Here is a 25,809-nt window from a genome sequence, read left to right on the forward strand (position 1 = left end):
AAAAGAAAATATTGTACATGAAATTTATACACAAGAGTTAACACAGTGAGGAACTATTGTCCAGATGAAGATGTGTGCTTGTTGAATAATGTGATATGTGATCTAGGGGCCAGGATTCTTTCAGGGGATTCAGAAATCCCACGAGGGACGAGGCTTTGACTGCTCTGTGGTTTTACATATTCGTTTGTAACACGTCTTAGAGTTTCTCAAGACGCAGCCCTGGAAAATGGCTCCTGATTTTGTATGTTGGTAAGAGCTGGTGTGCTTGGTTTCACCAGTGGGGAAAAACAACCCCAACATGTGAACTTTCAGGCAGATCGCATCACTTTAGGGTTACGCATCACTTCCTGTTTCATGACAAGCCGTCTGATATTCATTGGAGCTTGATGGCCATGCCTTTTGAGATTGGAGTTACATTTTGATATGTTTTCATCAGGAAGGCCTGTTGTACATACTGGCATATTTCAGGCCTCTAGGACTTACCGCCAAGGAAGATTATTGTGTTTCATGCATAGTGCAAAATGGCAGACTTCCTGTTGTGTGTAGAGTTGGGAAGTTAGTGACATTTTTGTGCGGCTCAACGTGCTGCATATGTCTACCAAATATCTTGGATGTAGGTGAAACGTGTTTAACGTGTTGCTCGATGTTACAAATGTGAAAACAATGGAGGGGGGGGGGGGGGGGGGGATAATAATATTCTCTGGCATTCCAACAGGGTCTCGCCCACCTCTGCTCGGGCTCGGACCCTAAATACATTTAAAAGACTTTTGCAGCAGTACTTCAACATTTGAATGATTTGAGTATTGTATCACTGGGTTACAAAAGACAATAACTTGATAGCAATCACGCGAGTTGTTAAGATTTTGACGTGTTTTCATGTCATTTAAGTCAAAGTGTCAGAGGAGCAATTCGACGGCAACAAAGTTCAGCTCCGCCAACAAAAAGAATGTGTTGTGCTAGAAACAACACCTTTCAAATTGTCAAAAGGTGTTTACCTAACTCTTTCATATGTCACATGTATATCAGGATGTGAATTTTTCCAATTGGACAGACAAGATTCGAACTTTTTAAATAAGTATGCAGGGCCGGATCTTTGGGGGCACTGACTGGGCAGGGGTCCTACAGCCTGCAGCCACTCAGGAACCGGCCTGGAGGATTGTGGGATAGGTTTTTGCTTAATTGTCGATCTTACCTTTTTTTTTTTTTTTTTATGATAATGGTACTTAAAAAAAGATTTGCATGTTTATGTTTGGTGTTAGTTTTATGTTACATTACATGCAACTGATACATTAATCTTACAAAACACCTATGAGCAAATAACCAAGACTTAAAGTAGTAGCTTTATTATCGAGGTGTTTACAGGAACTACAATGATTACTTGAGGTGGAGTTTATCAAAGACTGAAGCCTTTTTCATGCACTGTGTGAGTCTCTGAAGTTCTGTGACAACTTTCTAACAAATGATTATTGTCATCAGGGCCATTCTCACGGTTGCAACACAGTAAAAAAAAAAAAAAAAAAAAAAATGGTTGAATTTTCTTGGCAAACAGCTGGCGAAGATAATTCCAGCTGTTAGTGAAAGTTTTGCTCAAAGATTTTCACCACACATACAGACATTCTGATATCGCTTTGGCTCATAAAACACTGCACTTCTGGAAATGTGTGCAGCCAGCAGCTTCTCTCACAGCACCCGGAAGACCGTTAACACATTAAAAAAAACAAAAAAAAAATGTATGTCATTTTACAACAAGCCAGCCTGTACTGTATATCGAGCCAGCTGCATTTCTCATCTTGGATATTGTTCATGCGAGCAGTCAAAGACTAAAATTAGGCCTATTTGAAAGTATGTTATTCAACAGTATTTGTCAAATCTATTAAATACAGTTATTTAAAGTAGAAATACATTTAGATAGTTACACTTCTGAAAATATGTTTAAAGTAAACTTCTTTGGCATGTGGTGTGGAAACAGATTTCCATCGATTGCGTAATGGGGTTATGACTAAGGAGAAAAAAATGTTTAAAAAGGAGTAAAAGGTAGAAAATGGCTGATATCTTCAAACAGCTTGCCATGTGTATTTTCATGAGTGGATGTTCCATTACAGCAGCGCACAACATGGCTGAAAAACCCATTAGAAATGTAAAAGGATATGGTGTGAGCACTTGTTTCCACTGCTTAGGGAGGGAGGGAGGGGAGCGTGAAGCATTGTCGTCCAGTTCACGAGGAGCAGATGCAGCGCCGCCTGCATCTCCTTCATCTGTCAAACCATCAGGCCTGCACAATGCTTCTGCTGCATTTACACCTTCGGTGTGAACAGGCGCCTCCACACAGTCCAGTTAATGACACTTTGTTTTAGATCAGCATCTTGAAAGAGGCTATGAAGGGCTTTATTACTATTTCATGAAACTTTTACTCACTGGAAGAGGTGGTCCTCATCAATTTTGAACAAAGTCTTCCTCACAGCAACAGCTTTAGATGAAGTTAATGACTTGAGATCAGCCATCACACAGTCCTGTACAGTTATTATAATACAGAGCACATTCAAAAGGGATACAAGAGTTTCCTGGAGCTCCTCCCAGCTGACTATGGCTGAAGGCATTGTTCACCTTTGGCTTGTCACTAATCCATCATAGGGTAAACAGAGAAAGTAGCCGGTCACACTCTTCATTAGAAAGCAATTTTGTGTCGCAATCAACCTCAATCACGTTTCCGGACTGTGGATGGAGACCGTAGTACCTGAAGAAATCTCTTCACAGAAAGACCCTCAAAACATGCAATTAAAGCAGGGATCTTCATACTATGAGAAGGGAATTCTACGAAATGTCCTGTCATTTGGGACGTCTTTGGACTGAATGAGCCCGACTGTCATAGAACAACTAAAAAAAAAGGGTTTGATAATTATCACTTGGTGAGTTCATACCATTGCATTTTCCAGCTTTGAGCAGCAAACAGGCACAGCTCCGTGACAAACAGGCCCCTTGCAGATTTGACTCCAGTGTTATTTCAAGTGCAGGTGAAGTGTAACATGCTGTCAGGACTGTTTGAAGGTGTTTAAGTGTGCTAAAAGGTTTGAGTCCACTGTCTGTGGACAGATAGAGCTCACTGCAGCAACCGTCAGAGAGAATAGCAGGACACACGTCCGGTTTTGAGCTTGAACTCTGTAATCTTTGTATTTGAAAGCACTAGCATTCTTGGATAATGTCATAAAAATGTCTGTCTCTGAACGATATCAGGGTCTGTAATTGATTTGGGGTATATTTTGGTGAGTCAGATAAATCAAACTTTAGATGTCTTGCAGTTATCTGCACTGTCTGGCTTTTGTTCATGCAAGGTTACGGCAAGGCCAAAACTTCACAACCTGATTTAATGAGACTCAATGCATCTGTTCCCAGTTTCACACCAGTGCCATCAAGGCCTAAATGGAAGACAAAAAAAATAAAAAATCCTCACTCTGACAAGTTGGATGTTTCCGAGGATCACACTTTCACGCAAGTTCCACTGAGTCGCCTTGAATATACATCCCTAAAGCAGAGTCCTGCTCTCCGCCTGGATTTAAGCGAATGTCCAAACATATAATTACAGCTGCCTGGGAAAAGTCCTCTCTGTGTTCATTCTTTTCCACTTGAAAATTCCCTCTGCCTCTTAGGTCTTTGCTCTTGAGAGTCACAACCACTCTCTGATGTCAGTCATTTGAAACATCTGAAGTGAGGAATCCCAACCTATTATCAAAGACCCTGGGCTTGTGCAGACAACTTGGAGCCCCTTTGCTGCAGGGCTTCAGCCTGCAGCCCAACACTTCTGGCACTCCGGCTTCTGAGAACATTGAGCATGCGTCCTATGGCTGGCAGAATGAGAAGGCCGTGGATATTTTCCCCAAGACTGGAGGAGCTCCCGCCTCAAATAAATGACTTACTTGATTTCAAATGACAGAGCCTCTTCTTTCCGAGTATTCTTGCCCTTGGCAGCCGCTCAGTCACTTTGCTCAGGAGCAACATAGGTTCATTCTTTAAAGGAGCTGGTGGGAAAAGTAAATGGTGATTTTCTTTTTTCTTTGTCATATTCTGGGAGGCAGAAAAGTGCACGAGTTCCAGAAAACAAAGATACTTTGATCAAAAGTATGTTTGCAGTGGTGCACTTTAATGGTTTGAGTTTATGCACAATTTATTTTCCTCAGTATGAAAGTAACAATGGGCTGACTTGAGGTCATCACAGAGCGGGTTAGTGAATCTTTGAAAATAGACTTGAGGCTTGTCTCACTTCTAAAATTAGAAACCCTGATGATTACAGTGAACCACTGAGTTTGGAAGATATGAGCATTTATAGAGTGCCACAGGAATGAGACATAAAATCTAAAAATCTGTATTTTTGCAATTTTGACTCCAACATTTTCATTTTTCAAGGGTTGTTGGTTGATGCCTTTATATAACCTGTATATAATCCATCAAAAAGCGCCCTGACGTATTAGTTTTAGATATAAATAAGACACAATAGATAGAAATCAAGACTCATAGGCCACAGTGTGCCTTAAATAAACTAAAAGATTAATTAATTCAAATTTATGGTATTATTGAGGTTATGCGTGGAGAAAAAAAATTGTGGAAGACAAAAGGCAGGACAGTAAATTACTATTTTGACACATAGTGGCAATACTAGAATGATCTAACATTTGCTTATTATTTCAGGTAACATACCATGCTAACCATTATTCTACACTATGTAACTCTGTTCAGTCTTTTAAACTTATTAATTATTGTTGGTGATATTTTTTAGATTCTGAACCTGAAATGTATCAAATTTTGGACTCTGTGTTTTAGGAGGTCTGAATTAAAGGATGTATCATTATTTGTTCATTGGGTTTACTTGTAATTAAAAAACAAACAAAAAAACCCCCAACCAATTCCATATCAAATGTTTAGCTGTCAATTAGCCTCGTATAAATGTTATTATAGTTTGGTTGTTTGCTGCAATTAGTGGATCATTAAATATAACTCTTATCAAGAAAGGTCGACAATGTTCATTTCAACAATAATTATGAGTTTTATTATTTGTCCTCTGTGTTAGTTTGTTGAAAATGAACAGCTTGTTGTGGAAACAGATAAAATGAACTCATAGTAGTCAGTTTCTTCATTTTTGGATCAGATGAAATAAACTTCTAGACAAAGATCTTTGGCTTCCTCTAGGCAGTGACTTCACTGTTATCTTTCCTGTTTATCATCCGTTTCTTTCTCGCTCCATTATGGTTTTCTAGTTCATACAGTCACGTCGGTAGATGATGTGAAAAGCATGTTTGAAAAAGAAGTGAAGGGTGTGGTGAAGAAACCTGGTAAGGAGAGTATAGTCTATAGTGGTCATAGCTGCACTGTAGGTATTTCACACCTACATGTTGGAGGAAATTCAATGCACACAGCGCACTTCATCTTTAAAACTCATATTTGGAGAGGAAGCTTCCTGTTCACCGATGCATTTCTGAATCTCTCTGTGCTGTTAAAACTGGCAATCTGGTGATGAGTGACGCAACGGTGCCTCCAAGATCAATAAATACACTTCCACACCGAACTTACACCTCACTGTTAATTCATCCAGCAGTTGCTTGTGTAACCTTCTTTTCTGGACTGTTGGTTTTCTCCAGTTCTTTCAGGCTGTGAGTACAATGTTTAGTTATTTCTTTATTTTTGATCTTTACCAGCGTCACTCAACTTCTCCTTTTTGAAACTCAAGTAGGAAGTAACTCAGCCACATGGACAAATGAAATTGTATTATATATGGCGATAACATAATAATAAGCATTTGAACGATGCTGTAGGAATATGATTACTTAGATGTAAGGACATACATTCTGTACTGCTTAACAAACACACAAAATTAATAACTTATTAATTAAAAATTACTATAACATGTACAGTAATTACAGTTCCAAGTAACGTTAATGTGTCTTAACAGCTCATACACTTAAAATCACCAATAAAAGCCAGCAATTCTCGATGGACTTTGTTTTGATGGCAGCCAGTTTGCTTGTGGCTATTCATCTTCTCTGAATGCTTGCTGGTTGTTAAATTTGTGCCTCAGCAGAAAATGCTGGTTTACTGTGTCACACATTGACATCCTCTGGCGGAGCTTCACGAAGCACCCTGGGACGTGCTCTGGCCTTCAAACCAGATCTTGGTGCCAGACCAGTATAGCGAGCCTTTGGTGTGTGCCACGTTCACTGTTCCAGGAACCTCGACTCAAATATCTCTGACATAGAGCTACGAGAGCAAGGTTTTGACTTCCCCATTTTCCCTAATAGCACTTTTTTTGCCTGGCCTCTCCGTCGTTTACTTAACTCCTTCACTCCCTGCTTCCCTACAGGGAATAAAACCACTAGCAACAATTTATTTTTATCTCTCCTACCACAGGATTCTGCAAACTGAATAATACATTATCCGAATCCTCTTGTCAAGATTATGCAAAGATATGCATTTTGTTTCACATCATTTGAGGACCTCAATGTGAAGCTGCATGATCCTGACTTGTATTCAAGTTGACGAAATACCGCAATAATGTCGTAGTTGAAGTCCACTCAAGCTATGGCTCCAGCAAACTTGTTATGTGTAATAAATCTTTCAAGATAAGCTGTTTTTTTTAAACACTGCCTACTAATGTGCCATTTTCCGTATTTTGTTTACAGGCTCAGCAATAGTTCTGTGCTGAGAGCTTTCTCACCACATTGTGAATATTGCCAGGGACTGCATGCAACTAAGCATGATGATATTTTTCTTAAGGTGATGAGAGTGTCTGACTTCATGCGGTAAATATGGTAATGAGACTTATTTTTCCAAGTGTCAACAAGTGCTACAAAAAAAAGGACTAGCCATGAATTATTCCTCCTGAGATCAGTCATGCCTATTCAATCTTTGATTTATATCTGTATTTACTCCACTTAGAAACATACATCAAGCACAGGGTTACGTTAGGTGATATGGCCTTTTTGAAAACAAATATGAACAAAGTGACTGTTTTGCTTCTACAAATAGCCGCTCGTGGGAAAAATGTGTTTCACTCTGCTGGTGAAAAGCTACGGCTGTTTGAATTGGCTTTACTGATACGACAAAACCCAGCGACATTTGGAAATGGCTGAACTGTATTTTTGTGACATTATACAGCATGTATCAGCTGTCCACAGTTAAAAGCTGCAGACCATGAAAGTAGTCAAATTAGAAAGAGAATCCAATACAAATATGGGCAATAGCAGACATGCAAGACCAGCAATTTTTATATAGTTGGGATTTTATACATTTATATATTATATGGAGTCACCTGTCAACACTCATGAACATGATCAAACAAGTGGTGTACAAGAGTTTTATTTCTGAAACAACAATCTTACACAGATGTTTGTAGAAAATGTATATCTAACAACACAAGTATTAAAAATTGTTTTTACATTTTGTGCATTGCAAACTCTCAACAAATGGAATAGGGTGGAAACCAAACATGGAGCAAAACTAATGCAATACAGACTAATGAAAACAAAGTTGTGCACTATCTTGTCCTCAATCCAAACTGTACAATCAACACAGTCGCACTTTGTTTGAAGAGACCTTCATCTAGATCCTTTTCAATCAACACTATAAACATCCGCGAGTGATACTGATAACTAACATATGAATGTAAAAATAATCATAGGAAAATGATGCGTCTGTATTTGGTCTTCATGAGTCCATGGTGACAAGTCAGTTGATGGTTGGATTCACTGAATCAGGCACTTAAAGAATGAGTTGATCTATTTCAAAGCCCTTAAAACTGACTCCAACCTTGATCTGTGCGCTTTCCCTTGATTTGACAAAATATGGCATCTCAAGACCCAGTGAGAATATTGCTTGCCAGTAGCTGAGTCAGTAAAATAAGGCAAAGTGAAAACTATCCCTCTTGTACCGAAATTATATAATCTTTGAGGAAGGGGAGGCCTTCTCTTTGCTGAGTGAATAAACAAACGATCTAACTTTCTCTGACATCAACGGAAAAATCTTCTGCATTTATGGACGTGATTATTCAGAAGCAGCTGGTGTTTATCTGGATGCTACAATTTAATTTGAAAGATTTGTAAAAAAAAAAAAACTAACACGTAAAGGAAGTGCATGACAACACTAACAATCGACTATAATGTGTTATCGTGATGCTTGTGATACTTAATTATATGCTTTGTCAGTGTAAACAAATAAATAATTATTTACAAACTAGCAAAAATGCTAACAAACAATAACAAGCAAAGCATAAATAATTTACAAAAGAAAATTATAGTACAGACTTAGTATAAACATCTTTGGCACTATTACAATGGTCCATTTGAGCTCTGCTTGAAGGAGAAAAAAAAAATCAACATTCAGAATGATAATATTAATTGGCAGCTCTATATTAATGGTTACTCTTTGGTTACAGTTTATCTTTGTCTATAATCCATTTTTTCTTTTGCAAAACTGGATATTAATGACAGAAAACAACTGAGTCACACGTTGTAGCAAGTAAGAAACTGCAGGAAATCACATACAGCATGTAAGTGGTTGTACAATGGCTTTTCCTTGTAGACTCGGTACACTGGTTATACTTCAATATTCTGCTAAGGCTTTTTAAAAGTGTGTTTAATCTCATCAGTTTCTCTTTCTCAGATCAGGAAGGGCACTCAAGTGAGCAGGAACACAGAAATCTGCCATGTCTCTCCCGAAGTGGAAGGATCCAGGAAAAATATGGAAGAATGCAAAGTCTCACTTGCACTGAAATGGGTTCAGTGTTGATGTGGAGAGATTCTTGGGTTTTTTCCCCCTACTTGGTTCAATTATCTGCAAAAAAGAAAGGAGGGGAGAAAAGAGCTACAATTACCACCACATTTACAATCTAAAGTGGGATGCTCGGTGAGATTCACAGTCAGAGTGCAGCAGCAACGTGTGCGTCACATAAGCGTGTCCTGAGTAACATGGCTGCGCAGAATCATTTTCCACTGTTCAAGCTCTCAGCAGCAGATCTCAGGTCCTTGGTCGAGCTCGCAAGGCCTTTCACAATGCGTCAGACACATTGTCATCATGAGCAAGCTGACAAGCGGAAACACAGCAAGACAACATCTTTGTAGCTCCTCAGGCAACACACCATATAAAACCGTGCTCATCATTACCTTGGGAACATTGTTGGCATGTCCAGGCCATCTGAGGTTTGAAAGAAATGGTAATGGTTTTAAAACTTTACCCATGTCAATTGATAAGGGGAAGCTTTTCCCCGATAACCTTAAGTTTGTTACGCTTTGGCTTCTGTGTAGGTAATGTGTATTACCAGCGTGTAAAAAAGTGAGCTATAAACAACTATTAAATATTTTATCATTTATACTATACCATATAGTGTGTTTTCCATCTATGAGATGCAAAATACAACATTATATTTCTATAATGCAAAGCGTTTTCAAATCAAATTTATAACTCAATAAACTCTTAACTCAGAGAATCCCCCCTTCACACTGAAGCTCAGAAATTAGTGTGAATCTTTTATACAAGGATACATTGCTGTTATCTGTGATTTGAAGAAAAAGCATGGAGCTTATTGTGCAATTATTTTCTATTTTCTGTTTGAGAAAAAAACAAAACAAAACAAAATAAAACTTGTGTGGTTACAGATTGAAAGTGTTTGTACTAACCTCTGCATTCGTATTTCAGGTCGGAGAAGAACACCAGCTCTTGTGAGAAGACAAACAAGCCTAATCGTCCTCCGGCGAACGTCTTGTCATAAATTGGTCCAGAGTCGGCCATGATCTGTTTACCTTCATATACCACAACCCTGGAAAAAAAAACACATAACAAGCACATGCTTTTTTACATTTTTGGAATATTTACTGTATTTATTAAAAGACCGAAATAGCTACTAGCATGGTGAATTACTACTTTATGTACCACAGTCTCCTTGAACTGTGTTATACATTGACCACTTTAACAAAAAGAATTGTATGTTTTTGGCTGAACCACCCACTGCTCTCCATAAACCATTTCCTTCTTGTCAATGCAGGACTTTTATTGAGGTTTTAATGCATCTTTCCTGTTATTTCTGTGATGCACTTAAAAGCCACGGTGCACAACAGAAACAGTAAATAAAGCCAAGAAAGGAAAGTTCATAGAATGACTAAAATACCTAAAGTAAAGTCTTTGGAAGGCCTACAATCAGTGGTACGTCCCACAGAGACAGAAAAATGCTCGGTTCTCTATTTGTGGTTAACTTTGCTATTTACCTTATAAAACCAGTCTTTGGTCTGTGGATGAGATGCCACCTGTAAGCTGTGTAATCCTTCCAACCAATGTTTTTGGGGTCGTGCCACAGAGTCCGTACCTGTGTGAAAGAGTTCACAACAAGACATTTCAAAGCTGCTTTAGTCTTGAAAAGCAGCCGCACAGCATTTGGACTGCAGCCCACCTGTCCGGGAGTGTTGCCTGTGTGCCACAAAGCATTCCTGAGGTTTTCTCCTGTGCCTGTGGTCGAGTTGACAACTTTGAGCGAAACGCCGGAGATGCCAAAGGCCTTGGAGGGCTTGTCTTCCCAGTAAGTCTGTGTGATCTGCTTCCACATCACAACATAGAAGCGCCCACTCGACTGGTAGCCGAACACAAAGCCCGCATAGTCGTCATCTCTGTCCGTGTTCACGTACATCGTTCCACTGAAGTCCACCGAGTTGAACTCATCAAAACCTGCAATGGGGGAAGAAAAAGTGTGACGTAAACTTCTTCTGCTCTACACAGTCAAAGGGATTTTCTTTTCTTTTTTCACATTTTACACATGAATCACCAACATGAAACAACTGATAAAGTGTGCTGCTCACCTACTGCAATGCCTGGGTCAGAGTTGGCGGTCTGAACCAGCTCTTTGCCCTGGTGTCTGACCACCCAGTTCGGATCAATCTGAGTGGTACCCTTAGGATCTAAGTGGACCATCTGGAACTTCCGGAAGTCTGTTTCGCTGATGGCACTGTTCTCCGGGCACACATCCAGAATATCGGGTATATTGTCATTGTCAAAATCGTCTTTGCAGGCGTCTCCTCGTCCGTCACCTTTTTAAAGGAACGGGAAAAAAAAAGAAAAGAAAAAAAAACAACAGGTATGACCTGATTTAAAGTAGGAATTTATGACAAACTACAATTCCCCAACTTTTTCCTTTGATTTAAAAAAAAAAAAAAAAAAATCCATGGCAGCTTAATGTGACTGTCAAAATATTCCCACTGCAGTGATTGTTGAGAAGCTTTTCCAAGTTGACATTAAAAAGGAATGGGAAAAAAATGAAATTCCTCCCAAGAAACTGGCTTTAATACATATACCAAGTCCTCTAAACTAAATCAGTCATCTTTTCATGCTGAGACAACTTTCACTGATACTTGTAACTATGTGAAGCCTGAAGTCTATTATAAGTGAACTCCAGGCCAGGAACTCACGGTGGAAAGGATGCCAGTGGATAATTAGGGACACTGCATGGAAGCAGCAAGCTGCCTTCTGTCATCGTCTTTGTTTTTGCACTCGGGGCTCAAACGATCCTATCAAATAAACACTATCTGACAGGCAGTGAAGAGTGTGAAAGCATTGAGCCTTGGTCCTTGGCCGTCTGTTTCTAGTTACCGACAGCTGTACAAACTCCAGGTAACCCAGGCTAAATTGGGCACTAAGAATTAATCACAGGCAAAAGCCTAAAAGAAATAAAAACCTTCGCAGCCTGGCGTGTGCCCTCCTGAAGTCATGCAGAATGACATCAACTGTGCCAGCGTATTCACTGACTCTTTCCACAGCCACCACATTTCACACCTGGCCCAGCAAAACTAATTGCTAACTCTGAAAAGCATCTGGGAAAAGCCATACTGAGGCTTAATTTCAGCACCACTGAGTAATGAGCACAAAGAAACGGGTGCATGAGGTCTGTGGGAGAGAGGGAGCCCGTTTAGACAAGCAGACATAAAATGAGGGGCAATTTTACAAGCGATAAAACAACCCATATATGATCTGTGTGCTAAAACGTACAGCTGTGGTTGTCAATAAGTGTCTTATGCCAGGTTGGACTCCGTTTAAACTCAAGTGCAGGTAGCACACAGCTGAGTTTCATTATGTTGCCACATCACAAGTTAAGTATTGAGTGTTTAAGTCAAATGAAGTTACCACTAGTAATTAAGAAGTGCCAGTTGGCCTTTTGGTCTGTATTTGGAGAGAGTGTTCAGCACAACATGCTCATATAAAGCATCAAAACTTGCTGAACGTCCAACAACAAAACTCAAATCCTCACCATCCAAGTCCAGCTGGTCGGGGTTAGGTGTAAGTCTGCAGTTGTCCTTGTCATCGGGTATCCCATCATTATCATCATCGTAGTCACACGCGTCTCCTTTGCCGTCCTTGTCGTGGTCAGCCTGGTTGGAATTAGCCACATAGGGGCAGTTGTCCAGATTGTTTTGATGACCGTCTTCATCAATGTCCTGGTTATTGTCGCACTGATCTCCAACCAGGTCATTGTCTACGTCAGTCTGGAAATAGAAAAACAAAAACAAAAAACGGTTTTAAGGTTTCATCTATAGACTGCACTGGGATGTGTCCTGATCTGCATTGTGGTGCAATACCTGATCAGGGTTGTGCAACATTGGGCAGTTGTCACATTGGTCACCAACTCCATCCATGTCGGTGTCCTTCTGGTCAGTGTTGTACACGTAGGGGCAGTTGTCGCTTTCATTCAGAATTCCTTAAATAAGAACGGAAAAAGTGATGTACTTTTTGTCTTGGTTAAAATATTTAAAGATGACCATAGGCTGCTGTGGAAATTCTAATTAGATAACATATACATTACCATCTCCATCAATGTCAATTGCGCATTCGTCCCCTTCTCCATTGTTGTCGGTGTCTATTTGTGCAGGGTTGTGTTCGTACGGGCAGTTGTCACAGCGGTCACCAACCTCATCCTTGTCGAAGTCGAACTGGCGAGGGTTGTAAAGAAGGGGGCAGTTGTCCTGTGGGAGGGGGTTATATGTCATGTTCAGGAACTCTTTAATACGCTTGAGTTTAACGACAGGATGAAATGTGTCCAATTCTTGAAGAAGGATTCATTTGTCAAAGCAAGTTAATTGTCACAGATTCTATCAGGGGGCTCCAGGGATTAACAAGTTTGTGTGAGGAACTCTTTATACTCAATCTCACATTATGATGGCTGTTTCTATACACTATTAGCTGTCGTGTAACATGGCGTTCTGCGACTTTTCCTCGACAACAGCACTCATGTTTTAAGCTTTTTTTTTCACTGTAAAGCATGAACTTAAAATGGATTTCAACTTATGACAAGAAATAGTTTTCACAAATGAAAAAAATCTGATACCCTTTCATCCACAATGTTATCGTTATCATCATCCTTGTCACAAGCGTCGCCTTGGCCGTCTCTGTCAAAGTCTTCTTGTCCAGAGTTGGGAAGATTCGGGCAGTTGTCCTGAAACATTGATAGAACATTTTACTGTGTTGTCTAGAGTCACTGCTCAAAGATCTGTATCTCATGTGACATAGTTCAACAAAATACCTTCTTGCAGTGGTAAGTGGCATTGGCACCGCACACGAGGTTGTGATTGGGCCAACCGTCCAAGTCTGAGTCTTCGCCGCAGATGAAGCCATCTCCTGCGTAACCGGTCCTGCACTCACACTTATACATCGGGTCGCTGAAATGGCTGATGTAGATGCATTCGGCATATTTGTGACAGTTGTGAGTCTTGTCCTTGCATGGATTTTCTGGCTCACACACCTGAAGAGAATAATAATAATGATGGACTGCTTTATGAAAATTGTTAACATCAGAATGAAATGTGCCAGGCTTTAGGTATCCCTTTATTTAGGAGGCCACACTCAAAGTTATTTGATTCCTGGGCAACTTCGATGTCAAGAGACTTGCTGGTCGAAGGTATTCACAGCTGCCACTCATTACCAGCGGATGAACCAAACGGCAGCTTGGATGGCGCTCTGTGACCTCATGAGGCCCAAAGTGACAGCAAGAAGAGGCCTTTGATCTAAACTATAAGATGGAGCAATGAGACAATTCCCCATTTCCAAAATCAATCAGTGAAATTGGGGCATCAAATCGAGAGGCAGCTGCAGACGGCTAAAGAGAAATAAAACACTCCACCAGAGACGTCATGCAAGTCGAAGCTAAAGTGGCATGGCAAGTTTAAAAAGCTTCACAGGAGAGGAAAGCAGCTCTGCCAGTGAAGTAGCTGATGTTGAGTAGCTCATGTGAAAACGTTAATGTAACACTGACAAGAGGAAATACCAGGTTGTTGGTTTTACTGCAAATAACAGCTTTGCAATTTACTTGACTGACAGTACTGACTAGTTTAACATATGAAGCAAATATAAAATGCGGTTCTACTGAAATGACCAGAGATGTGTGACACGTTTGTTGTTAGGCGTTACTCTCCTCTCCTGTGTTTCCTTTTTGCTGGCCCATACTCAGTCAAGGTGAGTTATATCTATATTGTATATGGTGTCCAAGGGCTTTCCCGCCAATACTGTGCAAACAATCTCACTGCAAGAATTATGATTATAAATCATCGAGGCCGCTGCTTCAATCATTCATAAATTTGGATCTGACAAACAAAAATCCACACAGCTGCTCTAAAAAAAAAAAAAAATCAACCCTGAGCAAAAAAAAAAAGTTCACGTTTTGTCCTATACCACATGTTATCATTTTCACTTCTTCAAGGCTTTAGTTGTGTGAAAGGCGTCCAACCAACGGTCACATAAAGGTTCCTGATTGAAGGTGAGCTCACTTGTTTGTTCTTCTTGGCGGCCTCCACGCCCATGCCAAAGGGCTGGTTGCCCTTATAGCGCTTTGGACAGGGCAGGCAATGGAAACCAGGATCAGTGTTGACGCAGCGCTGCGCTCCACTCACTTTGTAGCAAACGTCAGACACAATGTCACACTGGAGGAGGTAAACAGAGTCGTCAGCGAGATGCAAATGGACAGCTGCACGAGGGAAACGTCAAACAGCAGTACGTTTTGTGAGCGTCACCTCATTAACGTCGAAACAGTGGGTACCATTTCCACGGAAGCCAGCGGGGCACGGACCACACTCCCAGGATCCATCCGCTGAGCTGCTGCAGTCCACTCCCCCAAAGCAAGGGTTTGACAGACAACCATCTGTGTGAGATTCAGACAACAAGAATGAAGACAAACCTGAAAAACTCAATATTGGTAACTAAATTAACCAAATGGTGTAGATTTGATTTTATACTCTGATGCTTTTGGAATTTTGCCCATCACATCACAACACAGTCAATACATTATACAATACAATTACCTTAGGTTAAGTTCAACGAAAAACCTTTTTCCTAAAGAACAAAATAAAAATATTTCTTTCTCTGTTGGGTAATTTGTAGAATCTCTTTGTGTAACCCAGACTGCTTTTAATATAAACTATGAAAATAATTATTTAACTTTAAGAAATTATTTGTCTAAAACCAGAAAGCGCACATTTATTTCTCGAAACTCTGTTTAACGCAGCCTCAATAAATATGTTTTCCTACATACAGTAACATATGCCAATAAAATGTCTGAAGTTTTTACATGCTTTTAAAAAAGGCAATATAGCTACTGGAGATTCACAAAAGCTGCTAAATTGCATCATTATTCCAAACATAGGCTTGTCCTACTTAAACGTGTTCATAATCATGCTCTTTTGAATTATCCTGGACTTTTGAAAAGAGAAAAAAAAAATCCCCTACAATGAAGTGCATGCAAAATCAAATTACGAGTTGAAATCATCACTTTTTTCATCAACTTGTTTTTTGTGTTACATTGTAATTTTAGTTATAGCACTAAGCTTAGAAAATGGAAACACAGGTAAAAAAAAAAAAAAAATTTCCTAAGCTACATATAGATATCTGAAAACATCTGATTATCCAATAGTGATTCCCACTACAATTTAAAAATGACTAGAAAATCCTCATTGGCCCTTATGTCAGGCAATTCAAATGGAGCAAGGTGATGTTAACGACTTGGCTTTAACTACTCTTAGCAGTATAATCTTAATGTAATTAAGTACCAGACTCTCAGCAGTTTTGGTGGAATTTGGTCCTAAATGTAAAAGAAGGATATTTAATGCTTCTCATAATGGATACTGTGTTACAATCTGGGCCAATGAAGTAGTTGTACATGAGTGACGCTCACCAATAGGACAGTCCTTCCTGTTACAGCTGTCACTGTCGTTGGATTCCCCGATACAGTTCTTGCCTCCATACTGAGGTTGGGGGCTGTTGCACTCACGCGAGCGTGTTTTCATTCCCCCTCCGCAGGTCGCAGAGCAGGTTGCCCAGGGAGACCACGGTCCCCAACCACCATCGACTGAAAAGATCCAGAAATACACATTGGTAAGGTCTAGTTTATGTCTCTTATTTATCTCTCAGAGATTTTTACTCTTCAACCATTGAGGTTAAAAAAAAAAAAAATCAGAACCTCACAAGCTTTTAACTTAAAACCAACAGAGAAAACATGCTCGGCTGATCTGGGTCAACCTTTCCTGAAAAGATTGACAGGAGGCCAATTCAAAGCACAAGGGGAATGTTGCCTCAGGGTTGTTGTGAAGCGCGAGAGACTATGGCTGCTGGACTTAGATGCCTGGCCTCCATGAAGGAAATTCTGACACACTCACTGGGACACGGCTGAGCGGAGCAGCCCTGCGTCTCTCTCCCGCTTCCCTCGCAGTCGTTGCCACCCAGCTGTGGCACGGGAGCGTTGCAATGGCGAATCCTGGTGATCTGTCCCTCTCCACAGGTCACTGAACAGGATGACCACGGCGACCACAAACTCCACCCTCCATCCTGGCGAACTGGGCATCAAACAGCCAACGTGTCAAACAGAGATCACTAAACCACACATGTCCTGTGTCACCCTGTAGATCTCCATTCAGTTCAAAAGTTACAGACATGTATAATTTGCAATGTGAATAAAAAAAAAAAAAAATGCCACAAGATTTCTGAGTAAATATTATGTGATGTTGGCGGCAGAAGCTCACTTTCAAAGATATATCTGTCATGCTTGCACCAGTATTTATGTCACTGTGGGTAAAATATCTTCGAGTGGTTAGATGGAAGCGGTCGCTCACGCAGACTCAGTGTAATGTTAGCTGCAAGATATGACAGATGCTTATCCTTTTACTTCATGGGTGTCCAACTGATTTGAGTCCACACAGACTCCAGTTTAATCGAGAAGGGACAACAGCCGCAAAAAGCATATAACCTTTTCAATTAACAAAACTTAATTATGACATTCTTTTTTACCCTAAATGAAAAGATGTACAAGTAAATTATGAAAATGTTCACAATTGAATGGATTCTTTGAAAATGGAAACTTGAATTTTCTTTTAAAAAGTTGAAATCTTACCTGCAGTGCTTCAAACCACATCAAAGTTCACAAAAGCCTTTATCTGCTGCATCCTTCTACATATTTTCACAATCTCACTAATGCATTACGGTTGAATTGCACTTGCAGTATGAAAGCGGCTTTCACTGCTGCATAACTACACATATTACTGTGATCTTCATTCTTGTGTTCCAGTGCTACTCCCAGTCATTCAGGGTTTTTTTCTACACAATGTTAGGTAATCCAGCAGGCCAGATGGGATTGTCTGGTACTCATCTCATCAGTTTCACCAACATGGACAAATCACGCAAAATCACCTCACACTATAAGTAGGGCATTCATTTGTCAAAGTCATAATATTTTATGTATTTCATTAAAGGCAATGGTGAGTCACTGCTCTGCGGAGCAGTGACTCAGCCAACAATTTATTTGGATTTGATTTGGACTGGGCACACCCTGCCCTGTGCTATTCTGCTCGTCTCTGTGCCACACTTGGACAAATCTGGATTTATGGAGGCGTTAACTCAGTCTTTATTATTTTGGAGGATCTCATCTGCTGAGCTGAGAATTTCCAGAGTTTTGTCCTGTTACACCCTCCCACAACTGGGTGTTCGTTTTATATTACTGTCAGTGGAGAGTAGATACTTTGAGCGAGATTATATCACAGCACTTTAAGGCAGTTAACTACTGGATGGTACATATTGAAATAAAAAAAATAAGTGACAGGAAATACACTGAAAAAATATTCTCACCACGGCTGTCACATTTGCCCAGACTGCACTTGCGGGTTTGGATAGATGACCCGGTGCAAGGGTTGCTGGTTGCATCACATGACCGGCCCCTCTGTTGAGTTCCTGCACCACAAGTGACGGTGCACTCTGTCCACTCTGACCAGGGGGACCACCCGTCCTCGCTGTCTTTAGCTAAAACAAATAAAAGAAACATTTGGCTCTTTTTGGGTTGTTTTTTTTTACACAAAACCGACTACTGCGTATATTTTCTTCAACAGAACTGTCGTAGTACTAGAAAATGACATTATGCTTTATTTCATACTGTTATTCACATGACGACATCTGAAGGAGCCACAGTTGACATTCCTACTAGTGTCTACCAATAAATATGTGGTTTGCTCCTTAAGACGAACTGCTGCAATTGTCCTGCAGTAAAAAAGTTTAATATGCAAAGCCTTTGGTTTTTTTTTTTTATTATGACACATTGCACCATTATTATATATAACATATACATAAAATTGTGTGCATGTTTTTAATTGTGTTTATGTTCCAACTACTTACGCATACACACAGGGCAACACTCCCCATCAACAAACGAGGGGCTGGCACAGGCCACCGCAGGGCATGTAATTTGGTGACACACAATCTTGGACTCCTGCAATCAGTGCGGATTTGAGATTCATTAGAATTCCTTGTGTATCCGGTGAATCTGTGTATCATTCCATGTGAGTTGCTACTACCTGGCAGGTACATTTGGTGCAGCTGTCTACAACCCAGTCCTCCTTATCATCAAACAGGCGGCCATCCTGCCAGCACATGTTTTTCTCTTTAGTGTCCTTCATCCTCCCAAGGGCCTCCTTCATGACCGTGTTCTCCTCTGTCTGAACATACAGCAGCAGACAGATTTGCAGTCAGAGATGAGCTCAGTGAAAAAGGATTAAGACACGTTTGAGATTGAGGTGTGCTGGTAGCAGTGGGGGGGGGGGGACTCACACATGCTGGCAAGCTTTTTCTTTCAAGAGTGCTAGTGTTAGGTCACTTTTTATCAGGTGGAAAGAGTAACAGCATGTGTCACTCCTGTAAAGCGCTGGTCCTGTTCACTCGTGTAAAAGTAATACAGGCTTTAGTTAAAAAAAAATTGTTACTACAAAATAATCTGAATCATGTTGCATCCTATTAACCTTTCAAACTCAATCCTACAAAAAGTAAACGCTTCAACCTAGTCTGTCTTTCTACAAGTCTCATAAGAAAGAGAAAAACAGCCAAGTCTTGATTTAATGGTAAATATTGGTGATTAAAAAAGACAAATATATTAAAAGTCACTCTTATTATCTGAATACTTTGCTTTTCATTCATGCAGCATACTAAATTTCTTTCACGCCCTCTATGGTTCAAGGAAAATAGTCCAGTGCTGACTTATGCACATCACAACCTCTAACCCAGTTGGAGCCCTGGAGATCTCTGGACTCTTCAACATTTGGGAACTGTCAGCTGAAAAATTACAGCCAAGGTTTGTGTGTCTGTGTCCATCCTTCTGTTGGAAAAGGCAGACGGCAGTGTGCACACACTAAAAAATAAGACACCACTCGGTCTGGAAGAGCCTCAGGGACCCTTCTCATACCAGTCGGTTTTTTTGGTTTTTTTTTTTTTAAACCATGGTTCATGCCCAGACTCTCTTATTGCTGGGAGGCTCCCTGAGGAAACACATGGGCTGTTTAAACAAAGCCAGACATTAGACTGGACCCCATCGCTGCCAGGGGAACACTTCCTATATCCACATGTAACATGTCATAAAATCTGTCTGACTCAAGCTGCCACAGATAGCGGGAGTCAAACGGGTTCAGCCATCACAGGCGACTCTATAAACAGTCCCGCGGCTACTTAATGTTTGCTTCCAAACCAATGTAGGTTACCTAGTAACCCATTTCAAACCCTCTACTTTCTGGCTGCAGCACTGAGTATTGTATCATTTATTTTCCTAAAAATCTTCATTATTCTCTAAAATGTCAAGCAGCTCTCCCTTGCACAGAAAATGTTTACACATTTCACATTCATCAATGCAATTGGCCAATAAAACGAAGCAAAACAGACAGCTGCTTTAGAGCCAGGATGAGGTTGATTTACACAGTGGAAGAATTGAACAGCCAGTTGCTTCTTACCACTTTTTGCAAGCCATCGATGAGGTTACTGACAACAATCCGAAGGCCTTTGAGCTCCTGGAACATGGTGCTGAGCTCCTCGCAGGAACGTTCACACATTTCTGCCCCCAAGTCATCCGTCTTCTGACCAATTATGTTTGTGGTGATAGACGGACTCACGTCCAGAATTTCAGTGGTCTCGCTCACAATGTTGGCATCGTCTGGAAACACAAACAAAGGAGATATCAGAGTGAATCAGAAAAGACACCAAATGAATTAACAAGACGGACTGCCGATCGAACAAATAAATTGAGGGATACTGTATGATGGTTGAATCATAGGCAATGCAATGGTTTCTTGTCTTTTTGTAGCTTGCCAAAGGATTACAACAAGGTGGGTAAATATCATCTTCGCAAAACCAAATGTCCAGTCAACAGTGTTAGACTTGAATGATGTATCTGTTTGGGCGGCAGGGTTGGATGTGGGAGGACAGAAAGGGCATCTCTGTACACAAATCTGGGTGTTCCTCATGCGAATGAAAAACCACACAGATGAGTTTACAATGAGAATATTTAACACTCGTCTTGACCATATATCAAATCCCTGGAGCACACACACTGGGGGGGATGCTTGTCTTGGTAACTAATGCAGGGAAATTCCCAGCTCCAAGCATGTATCACTAACACGGAGGCATAGTGTGCATGTTGTGAAAGCGAACGTTATCTTCAATTCCAGGGATGTTTGAAGAGCGAACTGAAGCTGAAATGTTAAGTTGTTGTTGTTTTTATTTGCATAATCAACAAATCTGGAGCACAAAGTCTAGCCCAGAGTAACGTGTCTGCCAGCTGTGATCCTTTGTGCAGACGCAGAGAGAGAGAAAAAAATGCCAACAGAGCAGGACAGTGCAGATTGTGTTGACTGGAATTTATGATATAATGACTCCTCAGTTTGTCTCAACTTCAACTGAAGCCAGGTTGACTTTATGAATTTGGGATATGCAAAACTAATAGAGAAGACACATATCAAAGCTCCACAGGATGCCTTGTCAGTCAGCTGAAGAAGATCATATATCTGCAACAGGTTTGGATCTGGCTATGTAAATTGGCGAAGATTAATAGCAGACTGGGGGACTCTAAATCACAAAGTCATCCACATTGAGTAGCGATGTCCCACTCCAGCCAGCGCTATGTTTTCTTTCCTCTTTAGTCTGTTAGATTCATTCAAATCTCAGGAGGGCTTCACACAGGGAGCGTGTGTGTGAATGCACTCGCGCTCGTCTGTGAAAGTATTCACACATTCTTCTCTCTCTGACAGCAATCCTCAATTTAAAAAGTATTTCAAAGAAAAGATAAGAAAAAGTATGTATGATTATCTTGTCTTCATTTAACATGAAGGCCATTCTTTTGAAGACAGCTAATTAAAATGCAGTGTAACACACTTTACAGGTGCTGCTTTGTGTGTGCGACACACATTTTGACCACTGTAGAGGTTTGCCGGACAAGTCAACACACAAGACACTTCTGGGCAGGGGTTAAACAAATAAACTCCACCATCGCATGACTCCAAAGCTACTTGTGGCAACAAAAATGCAACGACAAGATCATCATACACTAACACCGCACATGGATTTGTTTTGTCACAGCAGACCAAACCCTGGTGAGCTTTTAGGTTTGTTGCTAAGGATGATTATGTACATATTTACTCAGATATCTGTGTTTCTTTAGTTGCTGCAGCTTTTTCAGTGAATCCCACTGAGGATCAAGCAGTCTTAGGAGTCCCTCGTGTGAGGGAAGCTGCAGTTAAGAAAAAGCAACCCAATCAGCCAATTTATGACTTCAATGCGCGTGAGTCTATGTGCGTGTGTGTGTGTGTGTGTGTGTGTGTGTGTGTGTGTGTGTGTGTGTGTGTGTGTGTGTGTGTGTGTGTGTGTGTGTGTGTGTGTGTGTGTGTGTGTGTGCGTGTGTGTGTGTGTGTGTGTGTGTGTGTGTGCGTGCGTGCGGGTGTGTGTGTATCTGGAAGTAGAAGCTCCCTGCTCCACAGGATAACATTCAGTTTCTGTTTTCTATTTTCTTTCCCAGGGTAATATCCCAAGTACACTGCCAATGGAAATAAATATAAGCATCTGTCGCTCCGTTTGTTCACCGTGCCACTGCATCGACACTACTGAGTCTGTAAACCTGAAGAAATGGTAATGCAGATACAGCCACATATCCAACCTGCAAGCTTTTTGCCAAACCCATAAAAGAGAAGTAGATGGTTGATACTCAAACACGCTTGACAAAACACAGATTGCTTGTGTTTGAAACTTGCATGAGAGACAGTTTCCAAATCACATCTGCGAGGCATCAAGCTTGAATCAATTTTGCAAATGTAATTATCTTAAGTCATTTTTTTGGAGTTGTAAAACTCACATTAAGTAGAATTGGCTTTCATGTATTGAGCGTGGAAGAAAGTTTTGGACCAGGGCACGAATAATAACCAAAAACATCCACCGTTACCTTGCTTGGTGACCTCGCAGTCTCTGCTCAGGAGGATGTCTTCCACTGAGGTGTCGAAGATGAAGCGCACATTCTGGAGGAGGCCCTGTTTTCAGGAGAGAAAAAAAATCAGTCTCAGTTACTGGGGTTTTCATCACGTGCATTTCAGAGTTGGCATATCTATTTCTAAACCCATGACAAGCATGAGGTCGAAACACGTTCAGGCTCCAGCATAGAATTTCACTTTTGATCCTGTCACATACTGAATATTCACCCTCATTTCTTACACACAAGGGAAAGTTTAGAGGCTAAATTTAGAGTCTTTTCCACACAGAGAGATGAGGGTGATGCTCTGCCAGATTTTAAAGAGGGGACATGTTAGTCTCTACTTTTGGAAACTGCTGTTTAAATCCAGCTTACATTATAAGCTTAGCAAAGACCACAAAGTTGTTTTTGAAGCTGGCTATTGGTGACAAAAGCTGTGGAAGTATGACTCCCAGATCCTGGGAAATCTCTGTTGAGTTACTTAAAAAGTCCCAGACTTCTTACCCTGAAGTGGTTTTCCCGAATGGATCCCTTTGCGACATACATGCGGCTTCCCTCAGCCTGCAGGTGCTCATAGAAAGGCTCATCCAGGATGAAGCTGTCTATCAGGTGGCAGCCCACAAACAGGTTTGCATTTTCCCCATGAACGTGAAGCGTGATATTCTTCCATTGCGAGTCAGATAGATCCACATCCTCAAATGAAACCACGTTTTGTGAGCCGTCCACCCAGTAAACCAGGTCCAGAGTGTTTGCACGTCCGTTGGACACGATCTCAAACTGCCGGCGGCCATCAAGGCCCTCCAGACCGATCAGGGTGCCCCGCGAGGCGCGGTCCTGTCGTATGCTGGCAACAAACACAAAGCCCTCGTTGTTTTGGATCTGTCGTAGTATTTGTTTCAGTATGGGGGCTTTCACCGGGGGCAGGTGGTCAAAACGGATGAAGCGGTAAGCTGGGGCATCTATGTTTTGGCCCCGAAACTGTTTGGCCCCCAGGGTCTTGCGTGTGATTTCACTGATTTCAAACAGGTCAAATGACGTCTCGTCCTCCTGCTCACCATCTGCAGAGCACACGATGAGAAATGTGAAATTACAGTCTCTTTAGTGGAAATGAGGAGTTCATCAGTCAGTTAATAAAGAAGGAATGCATTTGATAAAAAAGTTTAAACTTTTAAAGAGTTTAATCTTAAGCATCATTTTTAAAAAAAAGACACTTAACTGGAATAGATGATTGCACAAGTGAGCTTCAATGATTAAAATACTAATATTAAAAAGAATCAATCACATTTTTATACAGGATTGGAGAGGGTAACATTTCCAACTTACCTTGAGGTATTGCTTGAAGGAAATTTAGCGTTAAGAGCAACGCAAAAAGACTCCTGAGTATCATATCTCCTTCAGAAACAAAGAAAACAACATATTAGCAGATTTAATGACCCCCTTGCTAATTTAAATATATTTCTTTGGATCCAATTCATGTAATTAAAAATACAAATAGGACAAGTGAATAAATTCATTAAGGTAGAAAATAATTCGTAAAATGACACGAACTATCAATGCCACAAGTTATCAGAATGTAAAGTTGAGCTTGTGTGCGCTTTAATCTCATATATACAAAGGTTTCATATCGTTTCTAACAAACAACCTAAATAAAAGATTGACTGTAACGTCTTGATAGCCTCACTTACCCGAAGAGTTGAGTATCTATATATATCGAATATCCAGCGCTTAGAAAATGAAAAATAATAATGAAAAAGTTTAAAATTCGACTTATTTAGCGTTTTGAAGTGATGCTTGAATGAATGAGAGGTTGGTATCTCCTCTAAAGGCCGTGCGTAAAAAGCAAAGTCCACTTGGGTTCGACTCCATCCACAGTCTCCAGGCTCAGTAGTGACTGACTGACCGCGGCTCCCTCCTCCGCCTCTTTATACACGCTCCCGCACCGCGCCCGTCAATCAAAGCGCGAGCCGGGTATCGGCAGTCTGGGGTCTCCGCTTTAACTCACAGTTACATAATTATCTTCCGATGGCGTAATTTCCTTATCCCGTGCTCGCACGGGGAGGCTGGTATATGGGGGTGGGGGTGGGGGGGGCGCACCGTGATGCCCACCGTCTCCTCCCTGTCTGCCTGTCCCACCTTCCCATTGCGCTGCTGCTGCCTCACTTTCACTGGACGAGGCATGGAGGGGGTGGTCTCCCCCCCCCCCCCCCCCCCCCCCCCCCCCCCCGGGACGGACCAGGACCAGGCACTGTGATGAGGAAGGGAAAAGCAAACAGTGGCCAAAACCGTACTGGATACTCCAGATACATGATGAAGTCTGCAAGGACTTGTAGAAATAAAGAAAATATATGTTGAGTAAAACTTTGTGGGGGGATAATGTTTTTTTTCTTCTTTTTTTAATGAGACCTGAACCTTTTAAAACACACATGACTCTCTGAAATAGAGGTGTAAATACGGTGTCACGCTAATTTATTAATTACATTATGCACATTTATGTATTTAAAAAAAAATCTACCATCTCATTCAAAACCTTAAAATTCCCCAAATTCCAGAAATACTTGAATTTATGATTCAATAGGCACTCAAAATCTGCACAGAGATCTGAAGCATATCTATCACCAGGTATCTTTAGACTGATGTTTCTAAAGCTATCACTCCTTCAACATGAATGTCATCACTACTACTTATACTTCACTACTACTTTGCTTGACTTCTCTGCTGCATCACTGAGCCCTCATCTTGAGTATCAGTGTTGTTTTGTTTGCTATTCTTTCTAAAACATTAAAAAAATGTCAGTTAATGTTTCTATTTTTCACACTTTGCATGGTCATGTGATGGGCTTGACCGAACCCATGGTTTTTGTGGGCTGTATGTCTGATGCTCTGCCTTGAATGTAAACCTAGATGAATAACACATGACCCAGGCCTTTGAAATCACACTTGGACTATCTTCAGACTTGAAGTCTGGGGTCCTTTGATTACACCTGGGTTGTTTCAGATGTGACCAGGACTCTTTAATGCAGAACTGGAGTCAGTGACATGAAGACAGATTCT

The 25,809-nt window shown here is 40.8% G+C and overlaps 1 protein-coding gene across 2 annotated transcripts; it reads right to left on the reverse strand.

The window, feature by feature from the left end:
* Positions 1–7,325: 7,325 nt before the first annotated feature.
* On the reverse strand, positions 7,326–24,777 carry thbs2a (thrombospondin 2a). 2 transcript variants are annotated; one of them, XM_080507627.1, is made up of 23 exons: positions 24,445–24,777; positions 24,083–24,151; positions 23,264–23,817; positions 22,736–22,820; positions 20,259–20,458; positions 18,840–18,980; positions 18,661–18,754; positions 18,121–18,291; positions 16,659–16,835; positions 16,178–16,351; positions 15,021–15,148; positions 14,778–14,930; positions 13,538–13,756; positions 13,343–13,450; positions 12,821–12,980; positions 12,597–12,715; positions 12,269–12,503; positions 10,827–11,054; positions 10,424–10,695; positions 10,242–10,339; positions 9,657–9,796; positions 9,144–9,174; positions 7,326–8,814 (listed from the first exon to the last, which is right to left on the reverse strand). In XM_080507627.1, exons 2-23 carry the CDS (start codon positions 24,144–24,146, stop codon positions 8,811–8,813), a joined length of 3,555 nt encoding a protein of 1,184 aa, XP_080363753.1. In that variant the 5' UTR covers positions 24,147–24,151; positions 24,445–24,777; the 3' UTR covers positions 7,326–8,810. The 2 variants fall into 2 exon arrangements, with proteins under 2 accessions (XP_080363753.1, XP_080363754.1); XM_080507628.1 differs by lacking the exon at positions 9,144–9,174.
* Positions 24,778–25,809: the final 1,032 nt, after the last annotated feature.

Source organism: Blennius ocellaris (assembly GCF_963422515.1).
Source record: "Blennius ocellaris genome assembly, chromosome: 13".
Lineage (NCBI taxonomy): Eukaryota > Metazoa > Chordata > Actinopteri > Blenniiformes > Blenniidae > Blennius > Blennius ocellaris.

Excerpts from the sequence above, each read along its gene's own strand:
- thbs2a (XM_080507627.1), bottom strand. The coding sequence starts at position 24,146 with ATGATACTCAGGAGTCTTTTTGCGTTGCTCTTAACGCTAAATTTCCTT. Across the intron at positions 18,981-20,258 it reads TCGATGGCTTGCAAAAAGTG|ACAGAGGAGAACACGGTCAT; the intron begins GTAAGAAGCAAC and ends CTGTATGTTCAG. Across the intron at positions 14,931-15,020 it reads ACTGTTTCGACGTTAATGAG|TGTGACATTGTGTCTGACGT; the intron begins GTGACGCTCACA and ends TACCTCCTCCAG.